Source organism: Rhinopithecus bieti, unplaced genomic scaffold (genome assembly GCF_001698545.2).
Source record: "Rhinopithecus bieti isolate Rb0 unplaced genomic scaffold, ASM169854v2 scaffold_56550, whole genome shotgun sequence".
NCBI lineage: Eukaryota > Metazoa > Chordata > Mammalia > Primates > Cercopithecidae > Rhinopithecus > Rhinopithecus bieti.
The window spans coordinates 93,426-110,200 of NW_016821820.1; the positions used below are offsets into that span (position 1 = coordinate 93,426).

Sequence of the window (16,775 nt, forward strand, 5' to 3'; positions counted from 1 at the left end):
AAAAAAAAAAAAAAAAAAAAAAAAAATCAAAAAAAAAAAAAAAAAAGAAACCTAAGAACTGAAACGTAAGCTAAAAGACCTGCCTTCTTTTTTGCTGCTAAGAAAAACAAAACAAAACAACAAACAAGCCAAAAGATGCTCAGTAACATATTCAATGATAACCATTTCTCCCTTGACAGTAGTTACGTTTATCTCTGAAGATTGTAATGGGACAGTTAGGCTGTCACTTGGCTATTCCTGTGTGCAGCAGTACACTTTGATGGAATAGAGAGGAGAGGAAGCGGAGTCTGGGATTATTTCCAGGAAGCAGGTCCTGGAGATTCCTGGCATGCCTGTGCTGCACCTGGTGTGGTATAGGTCTGAGAGAGCTGCAGCAGCAGGAAAAAAAAAAAGATAGAAAATAAAAAATAAAAGCAAAAACTCTTCTTGGAAATGGTGTAGTTAAGAAAAAGTGGTGGTGCTGGTTATGCTCTTCAGGAGGCTTAGTTGGGAGGATCGCTTGATCCCAGGAGTTCAGTCTGGGCAATGTAGCAACAACCCTATCTCTTAAAAGAAAAAAAAAAAAATCAGAAAAAAAGGAAAAGAAAAAGTGGTGGTTACAATTGGATATTGTGAAATTAGACCTGAGAAAAGCCTAGCTTCTTAACAATTCCACTTAGTTGAGTCCCCTCCTATTTATTTATTCATTCATTCATTGACTTATTCAACAAAGTTATTGGGCACCAGGTTGCCAGGTGCCAGGCTCTGCTGCAGGTGCTGGAGAGGGAGTGGCTGTGCCTTTGCTGAGCATCCAGTTGGTGACTTTTATTAGGCCTGCCTTGAAGAAGGGGTGATAAAGAGAAGGCTAGGACCAAGCAGCAGCCTTGGTAGGAGTTGCTGAATTTATTTTATTTCTTATTTATTTTCATTTAAGACCGAGTGAATCAAATGGATGGGTGAGTTCTTTCTAAGTTGGAATAAATACTAGAACAGAGCCCTCATTTAAATGAGAGCTGATCAATTACCTACTTCTGGCCCATTATAAACCAGAGTTATTTTGCTTAATCTTTCTCCTCACTTTTTTTCTTTTACCATTGTTGTTATTGCAGTTTTAAGCTTATGATTTAGAACATTAAATTATTACCAAAGAATTTTATAGTTTCCAAGTGTCCCCAGACTTCAGAGTTCCCGAGAGCAGGGGCCATATTTTTTTCAGCATTATACAGCATTAACATTATGCATGCTCCAATAACTGCATGTATTTAAATTGCATTATTTGATGAGTTTTGACAGTAGGTAGACATCCATGCAACCGTCACTACAACTGAAATACTGAATATGCCCATAACCCCTCATGCCACTTTATCTTCACACCTCCCCCTTCATTCCCACCATCCCTAGGTAATCACTGATCTAATTTTTGACATGATAGATTGGTTTGCATGTTCTGGAATTCTAGAATAAACAAACTCATATAGCAGATAGTCTTTTTTCGACTAGCTTCTATCACCCAGCATATTATTTTGACATGTATTCATTTGGTTGTAACAATATTGCATTTCTTTTTATTACTGTGAAGTACTCCATTGTATGGCTATACCACAATTTGTTTCCCCTATTGATGGATGTTTGGGTTGTTTCCAGTTTTGGACTATTATAAATAAAGCCACTATGAACTTTTTGTATCAGTCTTTGTGTGGACATATGCTTCCATGTCTTTTGTGCTTAGTGCATTATCTAGCATATAGTATTTACTCAGCAAATATTGTCCTGAGTGGTTGTTAGACTTCATCTGCATATCTTTTATGGTCTCACTCTGTCGCCCAGGCTGGAGTGCAGTAGTGCTATCATAGCTCACTGCAGCCTTGAACTGGGTTCAAGCAATCCTCCTGCCTCAACCTCCCAAGTAGCTGGGACTATAGGTGCACACCACCACACCTGCGTAATTTTTAAATTTTTTTTGTAGAAACAGGGTCTTACTGTGTTGCCCAAGGTGGTCACTGTGCCCTGCCTTCCCTACATTTCTATGATAATTGATAAATAAGACCAATTTACTTTTAAAAATAGTTATTTAAAATATTATTCTGTTTTAAGAGAAAGAATGGTTCTGCTATTATCCTATTTCCCTAGTTTGTTCTGTGATATTTTATGCATTATAGCCAAACTTAACTGTCTACTCCTGTATTTATTGAGTTGCTGGAATATTTACTGAATTCAATCCTTAAGGAGAAAGTGAAAAAATATTGGTATGTTACCTAATAAAACAATGTAAATACTAGTGAAATATTAAAAAGATCTTATTAAATATTTTTTCTTACTGAATTGTATAACAAAATTAGTATATAATATTAAAATTAAGGCTGTATTTATCGGAAAAAAGTTTAAATGCTGAAAATTGTTTAAGTCTTATATTTAAAGGCAAAACAAACTAAATAACTGACAGTAAGTGATTGTGGGGTCCAGATAAATTGTACTTTGTGCCTGTGAGCATCTCACAATTAATCCTGAAAAATTCTAGGAGACAGGTTATGTTAATTTAATAATTTTAAGATCCCCATTTACAGATAAGGAAATAGAGACTAGAAGAGGTTATTTAGTTTGTATAGGGCCATGGAGCTGGCATTTAAACACAGCTTGCCAGTCACTGAAGCCTGGGTGCTCCACCATTATGTCATATTGATTCTGCTGTGTTAAAACGTTGAGACAATACTGAGAATATTGTGGCATGTTCAATAAATTTTCTAAAATGTCCCCTAGCAGCATAGTCAATTGCTGTATATATTATTCACATACATGTCTCTGAAAGTCAATCAACTTGACAAGTTCTTCATCAGTTTTAAACTTTCCTAATAACTTCTGATTTTATATTTAGGGTAACATTTTTGTAGTTTCCTCATCATTTACATTTGCCAGCCTGTTTCCAGTCACTTCTTATTAGTCTCAGGAGATAGCAATATCCAGTCCTTTTTCCTTTAACAATCAAATCACCATTGTCTCTTGCACTTGAGGCTCTTTGGCACTCTGGATCCAGTTGTGATCCACAGATAATGCTCTATGATTATCTTTCTATTTCTTGCCTGAATTTTTAAATAAGTTTGGCTGGGTACTTTGATTAGTCTTGCTAGGGTGTCAAAATGGTGTCCATGAGTTATTTCCTACCTTGATTATAAATGCTTTGTAGGTGGGAAATCTATCCCAGATTTCTTTGGTTCTTACTAAAGAGGTTTCTGATATCACATTGGTCTGAAATCCTGGAGTCAGAGAAATTTACCTCTCAGTAAAATTCCAAGTGAACCTGGGAAGATCATATTAGCAGACACATGGAGAGTAAGAGCGTTTTGTTAATGTGTAATGATAAATTGGAATTTGTTGTAGAGGGTGCCTCTGTGGGCTTCTGTTTCTTTAGAAATTGGCTCCATGAAAGCTTAAACTTTAGATGTAGCAGTTAGCAGAGTTAATTTAGGTTTTTAAATGGGGAAATTCATAGTTATAATCTGATAAACACTCATCTAGCATTTCAGACTGTATTGAACAAGTCTCCAGTCAGCATACATACTCACTAGAATTGCTGGAAAAGTACCTAAGACAAATGAAGTATTTACATGTTATTGCTTTCAAATCTAAATATTAATGTTTGTGGTGGTAGTTAGCACCCTACTTCCCATGATGCGTAGCTCCCAGTGCTAAGCAGATGGTAGATATTTCATATACTAGATATGGCCAGGGACTGTCCTCCCTCACAGATCTGCAAAGTGGGAGTCCTTTCTGTTGCTGTCACCTAGTGTTAGTTTCCCACAGGTGTTTTTGCTCTTGCTATTTTTGGAGAGGTAACATGGTATAGTGGTCATTGGAAGGCTTAAACAAGTTGATATGCATAAACCATAGGACAGTACCAGGCACACAGTGCTATTATAAGTCTTACCTATTATTCTTTATTGCTTGAATGTGGGTTAAATTAGATACTATGAATTAGCACATTTCCATTCACCACATTTTGCATTTTGCTGCCAGATTCAGATCCCAAATGCCAACACTGAGTTCCATATTAAATTCTTATTTCCTAGTGAGACATTTCCCCATGCACCACTCTAGGCTGAAAATGTGTCCAGGTGGGAGATCTATCTCCAGAAGCCAAATGTTGCCATAAAAATCCATTGTCTATTTCTGCATTTTCTGTATCTTTTCAGTAAAATGTATTGAATCCTGGGGGGTGGGAATAAGTAGGCATTTTGGATTTGTCTGGAAATGCTTACATCTCAGGAGAGGTGACTGAGAGTTAGTGTGTGTAACCTTTATGGGGGTTTTACCTGAACATACCCCTATAGATTGAATCTTGTTATGTGTAAGTCAGTGCTGGAAGGTATGTTAGGCAGCCCTGGTGGTCGAGGAATACAGTGACAGGTACAAAATAACAAATGTCAAGGAATGTTAGAATTCAAAATAAAGAGATCATTTCAGCCAGTGTTGCCCAAACTTCAGCCATTATTTATACTACTTACATGAATTTGCCATATATGTGCCATCTGTAAAGCACTATTTATTTAATGTTTTCCTTTAAATAATTAAATTTTTTTTCCTTAGACACAATTATTTGAAAAGGAAACTGTGTCAGTCAGTAAATGGAAAACCATGAATAAAAGGTAATCATAAAACTATATACAGTAACTACAAATGTTTATCCAAGTTCCACCTAAAACCACCTCAGCTTGAGATATTTAACTGGTCTTTTACCTGGCAATTAATGTGTGTGTGCGCTTATGCACATGCACGCATGCACACACACACACACACACACACACACCTTGTTATATTACTGTGTACTTTTCATCAAGCATCATCATAAGAAAACATTTTCTTTAAAGTTGTAGTACTATTAAAAAGAATTCCTGTTAGTCCTGTATGTATTGACCTGAGATGTCTATGGTATATAAAAATGAAAAAAATGCAACACAATCCCAAATATAAATGAAAGAACTTGTATAATTATGTGAATGCACACATATGAGTTTATGTTTATGTCTATGTGTACATGTATATATAGCATACATACATATGCTTGTATGAGTATTCTAAAAGGTGTAGGAGAACACTTGAATGGTTAAATTATGTTTGAGAGGTATTGGAATGACTGGGAAGAAAGTTTGCTTCTTGTTGTTGCCGTGAGTGTGGAAAAAATTAAATAATGAAGATTATAAAGGGAAAAACCCTCAGAAACCACCATACCACTCTTTGGGAAACACTGATTTAGTTCAACATGTCTCTTTATCAATAAAAATTCTGAGGCATTGAGTAGCTGGGTGCAGAGTACTCTTAATCTAGAATATATTATTCAGGATAGCTAACTGCTATAACTTAGAATACCCTGAAACTCCTGCCTTAGCACAATAGAAAGTTTCCTTCTTCCTCACATTATATATAACCGCCTTCTACATGGTGATTCAGGGACCCAGGCCTCTTCCATCTAACGGCTTCATTGTTTTTCAGTCACCACAATCTTTCCATGGATCTTTTGAGTCCAATAGGGCGACAAGGAAGGGGATGGAACAGGAAGGATAGTGTGAAAGGTTTTGGAGGATGGGAAGTAATGTTACGTCACTTCTTTCCATGCCCCCTTGGCTAGAACTCAGTCTTATGGCCTCACCTAGGTGCATGGCAGATAAGGAAGTGCAATCTAGCTGAGCCAACTTCCCAGAAAGGGGAGGAAAAATGTGGCAATCAGAGATCACTAGCATAGTCCTTGCTCCAAGGGAATTTGTAATCTTTGGATTGAATTTATTAATTTTGGCATTCCTTGAATTCAGAAGTCTATTACATGAAACTTAGGCAGTAAGGGATCTGCATACATTTATTTTTACACAATGTATTGTAATTTCTACTAATGTTAAGAATTAAACCATTTAAATCACTTTTAGACTTAATTCAAAACACATAGGTTAGTAAGTTTTGCTTTCAACTCTAATAAAACACACCTGGTGATAGGTTTTACCTCTGGGGCCACGAAGGGGAGTTGTGAAGAGGGTTGCCAGGAGGTATAGAAAAGTCTTAAGTGGTCATAAGATCACTTAGGGGGAGAAAATAACACTTGAATTTTAAATGCAGTGAAAGTATGTCTTTAGAAACTATAATTGGCTACATCAACACGATCTTATATCAAGATTATTCTGTGATTTTGGAAATGAAATTTTTGCCTTCATATTTCTCATATTTTCCTCTTCCTGTTTTTATTCTGGATATTACTTTAAAACTATAATCTTTAAAATTATGCCATACTTATATATATAATTACTGGTTTCTTAATATTTTCTTTTCTCTTTAGTGTGAAAGCGCTTTATAAAATATAAATCACCCATATAAGTTACTATTATAAGCTAGTTTAAAGGGAGGAAAAAATAATGAGATACCAAGTAATGGAATACCAAGTTTTTGTTAGAATTTTGTCCCTGGTAAAGAGGCGGCAGTTTCTCATAGAATCACCAAATTGGAAGTGCCTTTAAATTCTATTCATTTGACTTATCTTAGAAAGCTCTGTGTAAACATTATTCCCAGTATTCACAAGAAAAATGTCAAATTTATCCCAAGATTTTTTTCGTTTCTCTTAGTTAATGTGTTCTACTGTACTTAAGACCCATTCTTTTAAATCTGTTCTGAGTGGAAAGGGAAAAGATTACATGTATGAATAGAATAGGCCTTTTAGGGTCATTTGGGATTTTTAGTAGAATACGTCATTCATTTTCTTTTCTGTTAAACAGTTGACTGGAACTCTTTAGTTTTTCACTATTGACTCACCAAAACTTTGATTGTAAATATGATCATTTGTCTCTGTAACCCTAGAAGATGTTGGGTTTTTGTACATTCCATAAAGGCAACAGATTGTGTGTGTGTGTGTTTTCAAGTCTCTATTATGCTACTTTGGTATCTGTGCCTTGCAGATGGTAGAAGGACACTACAGTCAATATTTAATGAACATGACTGAAGGACTAAACCAAGTTCACAAATTAAATGCAAATTGTCGTGAGGGAATGCAATGAATGTTAGCCACAGGTTTAGTGCTATGCATGTGTTGAAAACCGCAATTTCTAAATTTTGTCTTCTTAATTTGATGAAATATTTTATCCCCCAATAATATTTAACGTGTGTGTGTGTGTGTGTGTGTGTGTATGTGTGTGTATTTTTTTGTCTGCTTCGTCCTTTGTTGCTAAACATGCCATTTCAGCAGTCTGCTTTGGTTTCGTGTTTGAGATCTGTTTTAATTGCTCTGGTCTGTTGAGAAAGAACAGAGACAGACTGAACACAAAACAATTGACTGGTGCAAAATGGGGCCTAATGATAGGATAGCAATATATGTACAAACAGAGGTACTTTATAATTGAAATTGAGAAAAGAGGTGGGAGAGGGTGTCATGTGGCACACAATAATATAAACATGTGGATGGCAAGAGAACTACTTAGGGAGAGAGATTCAGTTCCAGCCAACACCCCATCTGTCACATCCAAGTAATGTTAATTTCACTTTATTTGCTGTATAGTTTTGTTTGTATTTAATTTGTGAACTTGCTTTGGTTTTATAGTTGTATACGAGCTATATAAGTTTAAGAAGTTTCTACTGAATTTGTTTGCACGTAGTTAAATGATATCAAGTTACTTAGGTATAGGTAGCACTTACAAATTTAGGATTGGAATTAAAGTTCAAATTCTGGATTAGTGTGTGACTTTGGGCAAGTTAATTATACTCTCCATGTATTGATTTCTCCATCTGCAAAATGGGGGTGACAATAATTCTCATGTTATAATGCTGTGAGAATTCATTGAGAATACCCACATTAAGAGGCTAACATCGTGCTGGTTTATAGTGAGTGTTCTATAATTGTTAGCTATGAACATAATATTCTTTTTTTTGTAATAAAAGTCCATAACTATTCAAGCTTGAGAGACCTGGAGTCAGGTAAAAGCACAACTGTTTCTGAGAGAATTTAATTCAATTCTGGCTCAGCCTCTACAATCCTTAGCCAATCCCATAGCCTCTTAGTGCTCAGTTTCCTGCAACTTCCTAGGGTTACAGTGAAAACTGATAGTATATGCTACCATTTGGGGAGTGAGTTTGTATTAATCAGGGTTCTCCAGAGAAACAGAACCAATAGGATATATATAGATGTATATGAGGAGATTTATTATGGAAATGGGCTCATGCGATTGATTATGGAGGCTGAGAAGTCCCACAATCTGCCATCTGCAATGTGGAGACACAGAAAAGCTAGTTGTGTAATTCAAACCAAGTCCAAAGGCCTGAGAATCAGGAGTAGGGGAGGAGGCTGCTGGTGGAAGCCTTGGAGTCTGGAGAGCCAGGAGCACCAAAGTCTGAGAGCAGGAGAAGATGGACATCCCAACTTTAAGAAGAGAGTTCGCTTTCCCTTTGCCTTTGCTTGTTCTATTTGCACCCTCATCGGACTGGATGATGCCCATCTGCATTGGCAGAGGTGGATCTTTTTTACTCACTCAGTTGATTGAAATGCTAATCTCTTACAGGAACACCTTCACAGACACCTGGAAATAATGTTTTACCAGCCATCTGAGTATCCCTTAGCCTACTCAAGTTGACACATGAAATTAACCATCACAAAGTTCCATGTGTCAGACACTGTTCAGCACTATGAACATTATCTTTAATCCTGCTGATAGCTTGGCAAAGAGAGCAGCATTGACCTGTTTCTATGGAGAAAGGAACTGAGGCACAGAGGGAAAACTGGCATTGCCCTAGGTTGTATGGCTTATAAGTGGCAAAGCAGAGGCTACAAGTCAGGATCTGCTTGTTTCCAAAGCTCATGCTCCTTCTCTGAGGCCCTTTTGCAATGCAGACGTGATTCACATAGGAGATTTCCTCTGCCGCAAGACCCTGGGAACAGCCACATCAGGAATCAAATTTGTGATGTGGGAAAGGGACGAATCATTTGGAATATTGGAGGGACACCCTGGCAAGCCTTTCCCTGTGCATGGTGGAGACTCCGGATGCCTTGGGAAAAGGACAAGAGGGTGTCCTGAGATAAATGACTTCTCAGATCACCTGAGACCAGCCTGGTTATTTGTATACATTTTTTTCTCATTTAATTTCTTTAAATTAGGATGGATGTTTGTATTAAAATACAGAGTATTCTGGAAATTAAAGGAAAACAGTGTACCTTGTAAGTCTTGCTGGGGGACAAAATCTCTTCCATCTAACTCCCAGTTCTGCCATTCAGTTGATGTGTAGTTTAAAGCAAGTTATATTTAATCTTTCTGCCTCGTTTTCCCATATATGCTGGTTTACGATATATAAAATGGTCATTGCTTACTTTCATTTTCAAACTTTGCAAAGTGTGCAAGAGAGGACACACACACACACACAGTATTGCCCATGGTTCTTTGCATACTGGGTTAGCACACTGTTGAATTAGTATCTTCTAAGTGTCAGGTGGTCTTCTTAGCTCAGAAGATTCATAGAGGATTCAAAGGTGAGTCAGGGAAAGTCTCAGCTTCATCATGATTTTCAGTCTAGTAAACAGGGCAAAGGCTATAGAATAGAAGGGAAATATAACACGAAAAAAAGTAATGACCTTGGATATTTCTCCTTGGGCCACAATTTATTTTATTTTTTTGAGATGGAGTCTTGCTCTGTCACCCAGGCTGGAGGGCAGTGGTGTGATCTTGGCTCACTGCAACTTCCACCTCCTGGGTTCAAGAGATTCTTGTGCCTCAGCCTCCAGAGTAGCTGGGGTTACAGGTATGTGCCACCAAGCCTGGCTAATTTTTTGTATCTTTAGTAGAGATGGGGTTTTCCCGTGTTAGGCAGGCTGGTCTCAAACTTCTGACCTCAAGTGGTCTGCCTGCCTTGGCCTCCTGAAGTGCTGGGATTACAGGCATGAGCCACTGCACCCAGATGGGCCACAATATTGACAATAGCATATAGCATACACCAGGAATCATGAAGTATTTTCTCACTGAAGAAATTCTAAAGAATAGTCTAAATGGAGGAAAAACTGTGTGTTCCTTCTACAGTAACTGCTCAGAAATCATTTCCTAAAGCTCTTATTCCTAAAGGGCCCCTCTGTGGAAAAGCTTTAGAAAGCTGGCATGTCAGGAGTTAAAGTGGGCTCGGGGAGAAAGTGCATGGGACAGCATGCCTCACTCAGTAACTCTCTGTTCCCTGTGGTGAATCCTTTATCCCTTCCAATACTTTTTTCTTTTTCTTTCTTTCTTTTTCTTTTTTTTTTTTTTTTTTTTTTTTTTTTTGAGACAGAATCTCACTCTGTTGCCCAGGCTGGAATGCAGAGGTGCTATCTCAGCTCTCTGCAACCTCCGCCTCCCAGGTTCAAGCTATTCTCCTGCCTCAGCCTCCCAGGTAACTGGGACTACAGGTGCATACTACCACGTCTGGCTAATTTTTGTATTTTTAGTAAAGATGGGGTTTCACCATGTTGGCCAGATCATGACCTCATGATCCACCCTCCTCTGCCTCCCAAAGTGCTGGGATTACAGGAGTGAACCACGGTGCCCAGCCCCTTCCAATCCTTTTTTGCCTCAGCCCTGCCTAACCTCCCAGGGTTACCTTCAGATGTGGCTAGAATAAGCTGCCGCTGCATATGTGTTGTGAAAAGCAGAATTGTCTTTATCTGTAAAGATGGCGCTAAGCATTTCTGCAGCACAATTATCTTTATCTATAAAGACGGTGCTAAGCATTTCTGAGTTCTAGACCCATATTTTAACTTCCACCTGGTTGTTCAGTTGTCACTTTAACATTTCTCAGCCCTGTCTCCTCGTACCTGATCTGTTCTTCTGTGTTCCTTCTCATAATTCACAGCGTCCGTGTTTCCTGGTCACTCAAACTCAAAATCCCTTAGCCCCCCTCAGTCCTTCTCTACTCTTAATCCCCATTTCTAAATGGTCACAAAGTTTTGTGAACTATGCCTTCTAAATTCTCTGGTGTCTTTGCTCTTCTTACTTTACTGCCACTGACTTGGTTCAGAACTTCATCTGTCACCTGAACTATTACAGCAGTCACCAAGCTAGCCTCCCTGTCAACACTCATTCTTCACCTGCTGGTAATCATTATCTTCTTAAACACACACCCCAGTACTGCACTCCTGATTCTCCATTGAAAACTGCTCAGGATAAATCCAAGCTTGTAAGGCTGGTGCAGAAGCATCTTCCTAATGCGGCCTCAGATAGCCTCTTTGGTGTCATTTCCCACACGCCCCCTGAACCACCCTGAGCTTCAACCCCAGTGAATTTCTTTCTGTTCCCTAAATATTCAGCACTTTGTTGTTTTGCAGCCTGAAACTCCCTCCATTGTCTCTGTAGGAAAACTCATACTTATCCTTTAAAAATAAAATCAAAATATCACTTCCTTCCTGAAACTTCCCCATCTTCTCGTGGCCCCATCACTGCCCCACTCTGTAGGATACCAGAAGAGAGCATTGCTTGATCATTACTAGACTGTGAATCATCCCTCTTCCCCTTCCACCCATCAAATGGTAAAATCCTCTTGAAGAGACCCTCAACCCTCCTTTCATAACTTTGAAACCCCAGCACTCTGCCCGGTACTTGTTGCCCTGTTAGGTTGGTGTCCCATAGTGTTTGCTGGCAGAATAAATAAAAGAATCAACTTATGTGTACCTCACAGGGATACTGTGAGCACAGAATGAAATAACATGTGTTCAGTGCCAGCGATAGTGTCTCAACCATTGTGTCTTTTTAACTTTTCTCTTTGAGACAGGATAAAAGAAAAGAAAAAAGGGTAAAATCTTAGCATGTTATTGAACTGCAGAAGGAAGAATTTGGGGATGTACCCCTGGATGACTGCTGTCTCCTCTGTAAAGCAGAGAGGGAGGGAGTCCACTGAGGCAAAGGGAATGTGAAGTTTGTAATTTTGAGGGCACTGGTAGTGACCCTGGAGGCCGCCGGATTCTCTTCACTAGAGATATACAGGACGGCTGATGAGCAGCAGCGAAGGCCTGACTGGGCATAGAGATGGCAGTTAGGATTGTGTGTGTGACCTTCCATAGCCAGGTGTGAAGGGAATGGGGAAAGGTGTGGATGGAAGTGGGGACTGACAAAACTGTTGTATTAGTCCATTCTTACACTGCTATAAAGTCATACTCAAGACTAGGGAATTTATAAAGAAAAGAGGTTTAATTGACTCAGTTCTGCATGACTGGGGAGGCCTCAGGAAACTTACAATCATGGCAAAAGGGGAAGAGGCACATCTTACATGGTGGCAGGCGAGAGAAAGAGAGCAGAAACGCGTAAAAGGGAAAGATCCCCTTATAAAACCATCAGATCTCCTGAAAACTCAGTCACTGTCACGAGAACAGCATGGGGGAAACTGCCACCATGATCCAATCACCTCCCACTAGGTCCTGCCCTCAACACATGGGGATTGTAGGGATTACAATTCTGAGATGAGATTTGGATGGGGACACAGAGCCAGACCATATCAAGTGTCAAGGGGGTGTGGGGTTCTAGTGTGTGCGTATGTTGGGGGATATAAATATGCACTGGGGAGATGACAGCCAAAGTCCTCTAGTCGGATGGGAACTGCTGATGGCCCAGGTGAATGGGGCAGGTGTGGAAGTCCTGTGGTGACAATGAGGATGCAGAGCAGGTTCCTGGGAGTGGGGTGGGGACCCCAAAGCTTGTGGCCAGAGCTGGGATTTCAGAACATTAGATAAAATAATTTTCAATGACTAACACCAGGGGATGGCTGGCATCTCAAATACAACATTCTTCATTTCTCTTTTTCTTCTATTCTTTGTCATATGAATACCTACCAATGAAGAAAAAGTAACCTTAGTCTTTATGTAACTTTTGTGTGGAATTCATCTGTTAATATTATTCAGCAAATGCATTTTATTTCTACATTGTGTTTGTAATAATTTTTAGTGGCTGTATTATATTATCTTTGCACATACTGCTTTGTCTTCTTTTGGATTTTTCCCTAGGATAAATTTACAAGTGTGGGATAACTATGCTTAAAGGTGTGGATGATTTTGGAGCGGGGAGTCTTGATGGGCTGTTAGTTAATTGCTACAGGCAGATCTACAGCAGGCAGGGAGGGCAGGCAATGGGGAAGAAAATTAGAATATTTAATAATAGACTCTGAATGGAAGCTTTTTGTGAATATTTTAAGTCCATCTCACATAACTCTCAGTTCTGTTTGCTGCCTCTACTGGAGGCATCTACCCCAGTGAAGGGGAAAACAGAGCTGGCTGGAAGTTGCATATGTAATTGAGTAAATGGAATTTTGCTTGACTTGGTCTTTGACACTTTATTTTGGGGGACTATCATCAAGAACGTGAAGAAGTTGAACAACTTGTGTATCTGGCAGGGGCAGGTAGCTATGAAAGGGAGTTTTTCTGTTCTGGAGTTATTTATTTTTTTGAAACAGAGTCTTACTCTGTCGCCCAGGCCTGAGGTACAGTGACCCAATCTTGGCTCACTGCAACCTCCGTCTCCTGGGTTCAAGTGATTCTCGTGCCTCAGCCTCCTGAGTAGCTGGGATTATAGGTGGCCACCACCACACCTGGCTAATTTTTGTATTTTAGTAGAGATGGGGGTTTTGCCATGTTGGCCAGGTCTCGAACTGCTGGCCTCAAGTAATCCCACCTTGGCCTCTCAAAGAGCTGGGATTACAGGTATGAGGCCCCGTACCCGGCCCATTCTGGAGTCTTTATGGGGGCAGGACAGAACAGTTTCATCTTGATAAATTAAAGGATTTAATAATTTTGATTACAATAATCACAGTGTTAGTATTTTGAATAATTTTAGAAGTTAGTGGGAAACATGATTTAGATAATTTTAAAGAAATTGCAATATTTTGAATCAGAGCAAAATTTCATTCATAATAATACTGTTAATTTTTTTTATGTCTTATGGTTGTAATGCTTCTCTTTTTTTTCTTTTAACAGAAGAAATACAGAAAGGGGTTTATTGATGTTTCAAAAATCAAGTGTGTGGAAATAGTGAAGAATGATGATGGTGTCATTCCCTGTCAAAATAAGTATCCATTTCAGGTGAGCTGATGTATTTTTGTGGCAGTGCAGTGCTGGGCTTAGTCATGTTTGCTCTTTGACATTACAGTTTTCTGTCCTTGCTTTAGTGGCTAATTGGCTGATTTCTAGGTTAATTTGCCACTTTAATAGTTATGACTTTTCTTCATGAACTGCCTAAGTCTTTGTAGAAACGTTATCTGATTCTTAAGGAGTCGGGGCTAAGACTGAAAAGTCAGGGTTGAAGTTTTCCCTATGAATCTGAGAAACTGAGAAGTGAAAGGCGTGAGTTATCCTCAAAAGGAAATGAGATTAAAAAGCTGCTTGTGCTAAAAAAATAATATTAGCCTTATATATTGATTAAACTATATTTCTTTGGAGTAATCATGTTATTTTTTTCCCCTCACAATGATTCTGTTGCATAAGGGAGGTAAATGTCTCATTATTCTCATTTATGTCTGAGGAAATCAGTGCTCACCTGTTAAATAGCTTCTCCAAGGTCACCTTGTAAATGAAAAGCCTGCCAAGCACACATGCGCGGATCTCCTCTCCTGAAGAGGAGGGTCCCCCGTCCTGAGCTACTCCGCATTCATGCTGGTGTCTTGTTTCCCACGTGCCTTGAGAACTCAGGAGTGTAGAGTTGGATCCTGATAATCTGGAGCTCTAGCCCCTCCCCAGCACCTCACCACTTCCTTCCCTGCTCAAGGATGTTTTTATGCTCTCCTTGAGCAGTGAATGTCCCTAGTGAAAGTCACCTTTTACCCATGGCTGTGTTCTCACTGTGTCCTGAAAGGAAAGTTACAAAAGTCTTTTTCAATGTGGTAGAGTTTTGCTTGTTTTAATTGCTCATATGAAGTTACCAATTACATTGGAATTATACATTTACCAGTTTTGGGGGATGAAGATGTTTGGGAAGCAGTGAGTTAAAATATCCAAGCTTCTGGCTTATTCTCCACTAGGGTGGCAACATCACAAATGGAGGAAGGGCTACATTTAATTTTCCTTTTCCCTGTTCCTTGCTTTATTGCTACCATTTCTCTGAGTGAAGGACAGGGACAGTAAGTGCTTAGAGAGGTGACTCTGAGGTCAGACTGCCTGGTTTACTTACTGGCCATGTGAGCTTGTCTAAGTCACTTAACCTCTCTGTGCCTGTTTCCTCTCTTGAAAAATGGGAATAGTAACAATGATAGTACAATTTCCTAGGGTTATTGTGAGGATTAACTGACATGATGTATAAATAGCTTTGACACATAATAAGAGCAAGGTAAGTGATAGTTGCTATTATTACTATTACTATTCTGTTACTACTGCTGCTGCTATTAATATTACACCTAATATTACACCTACCACCTGGATCTAGAAGTAAAATGAATTTAAACCTTCTTCTTAAGTATGTTTAATGCATATCTAATGTGTGTGTGTGTGTGTGTCTATGTATGTGTGTATGTGTCTCTGTAATTTCATTTGAAATTATCAGAGAACCATTCCTACGACACTTCTTTTTTTTTCACCCCCTTTGAGATGGAATCTTGCTCTGTCACCCAGGCTGGAGTGCAGTGGCACGATCTTAGCTCACTGCAACCTCCACTTCCCAGGTTCAAGCGATTCTTATGCCTCAGCCACCCAAGTAGCTGGGATTACAGGTATGTACCACCACTCCCAGCTAATTTTTGTATTTTTGGTAGAGACAGGGTTTTACCATGTTGACCAGGCTGGTCTCAAACTCCTGGCCTCAAGTGATCTGCCTGCCTCAGCCTCCCGAAGTGCTGGGATGACAGTCATGAACCACTGCACCTGGCCTCCTACCACAGTTTTGATGGCTGTTAGACATATTAGGGATTGACAGCATGGGGGAGCTGTGGCTCTCATGATTCTGGACTCAGAATTAGGATTTTTGCTGTCCAAGAAAAAGATATTCACTCTGCAAGTTTTGAGTTGCTTTTAAGAATGATAATACAAGTAGAACAGAAAGCATTCCATCCTTGAACTATTAGAATTGTTGAGATGAATAAATATGAGAAAAGTTCAAAACAATCTGAAAATTAATCAAGAAGGGATAAGCTTGAGCTTTATATAGTTTAAAGCAGCATGATTTGAAAGGTGAAAAATACCCTCTCTTATTATAACTTAAGTATAACTAAGAAAGTATAGATCTTAGTTTCATGTTTTCATAGTGAAATTTTACATTAGGTTCAGATGCAAAGTGAAAAAAATGAAAGTAGAAGTAGATGTTTTCAAAAGACACTGGAAAAAGAAAGTGGAGAAAATGGTGGGGAATCCGCACCAGCTGCCTAGATGGGATGGTTCCTCCTTCCTGCTTTTCTAGATGAGTCATTCTCATGGCAGCTGGGAGATCCTCAGGAGCTGGCATGTCTTCCCTGGGCTTCAAACCCAGATCTGTCTACCTTTTGTCTGTGCTGTTTCTCCTACACCACACTATTATTATAAGTATATAGAATAAATGAATGAGTAGATGGAAGATAGAAATAGGAGGGTGGGTAACTACGAGTGGGTAGTGTTACTGAGGGAGAGTATTCCCTCCTTGTTTAAATGGTTTCTGCACTTGAAGTTTGCAAAGCTCTTCCCTCCCCAACAGCCTCTGCTGTGGTAGGATGACTCAGCACAAGACAAGGCGTCGAGAAACGCAGCTCCCTGGATCCTCTTCCTCAGAAGGAGGCCAACATGGTGTGGTCTGAAGTTTGCTCGGGGAGATACTGGCCCACAGACATCTCTTCAGCCTACCAAACAACCTGAGATGCCAAAAGTAGGAGCTTGTTAG

General features: G+C 39.3%; 1 protein-coding gene across 1 annotated transcript in view; it reads left to right on the forward strand.

Annotated features, from left to right (window-relative positions):
* The window catches only part of TEC (tec protein tyrosine kinase), a 114,311-nt gene that overhangs the window by 57,283 nt on the left and 40,253 nt on the right, over positions 1-16,775 (forward strand). The window contains 1 exon segment of the mRNA XM_017860643.1: positions 13,916-14,020. Coding sequence (XP_017716132.1) covers positions 13,916-14,020 — 105 coding nt within the window.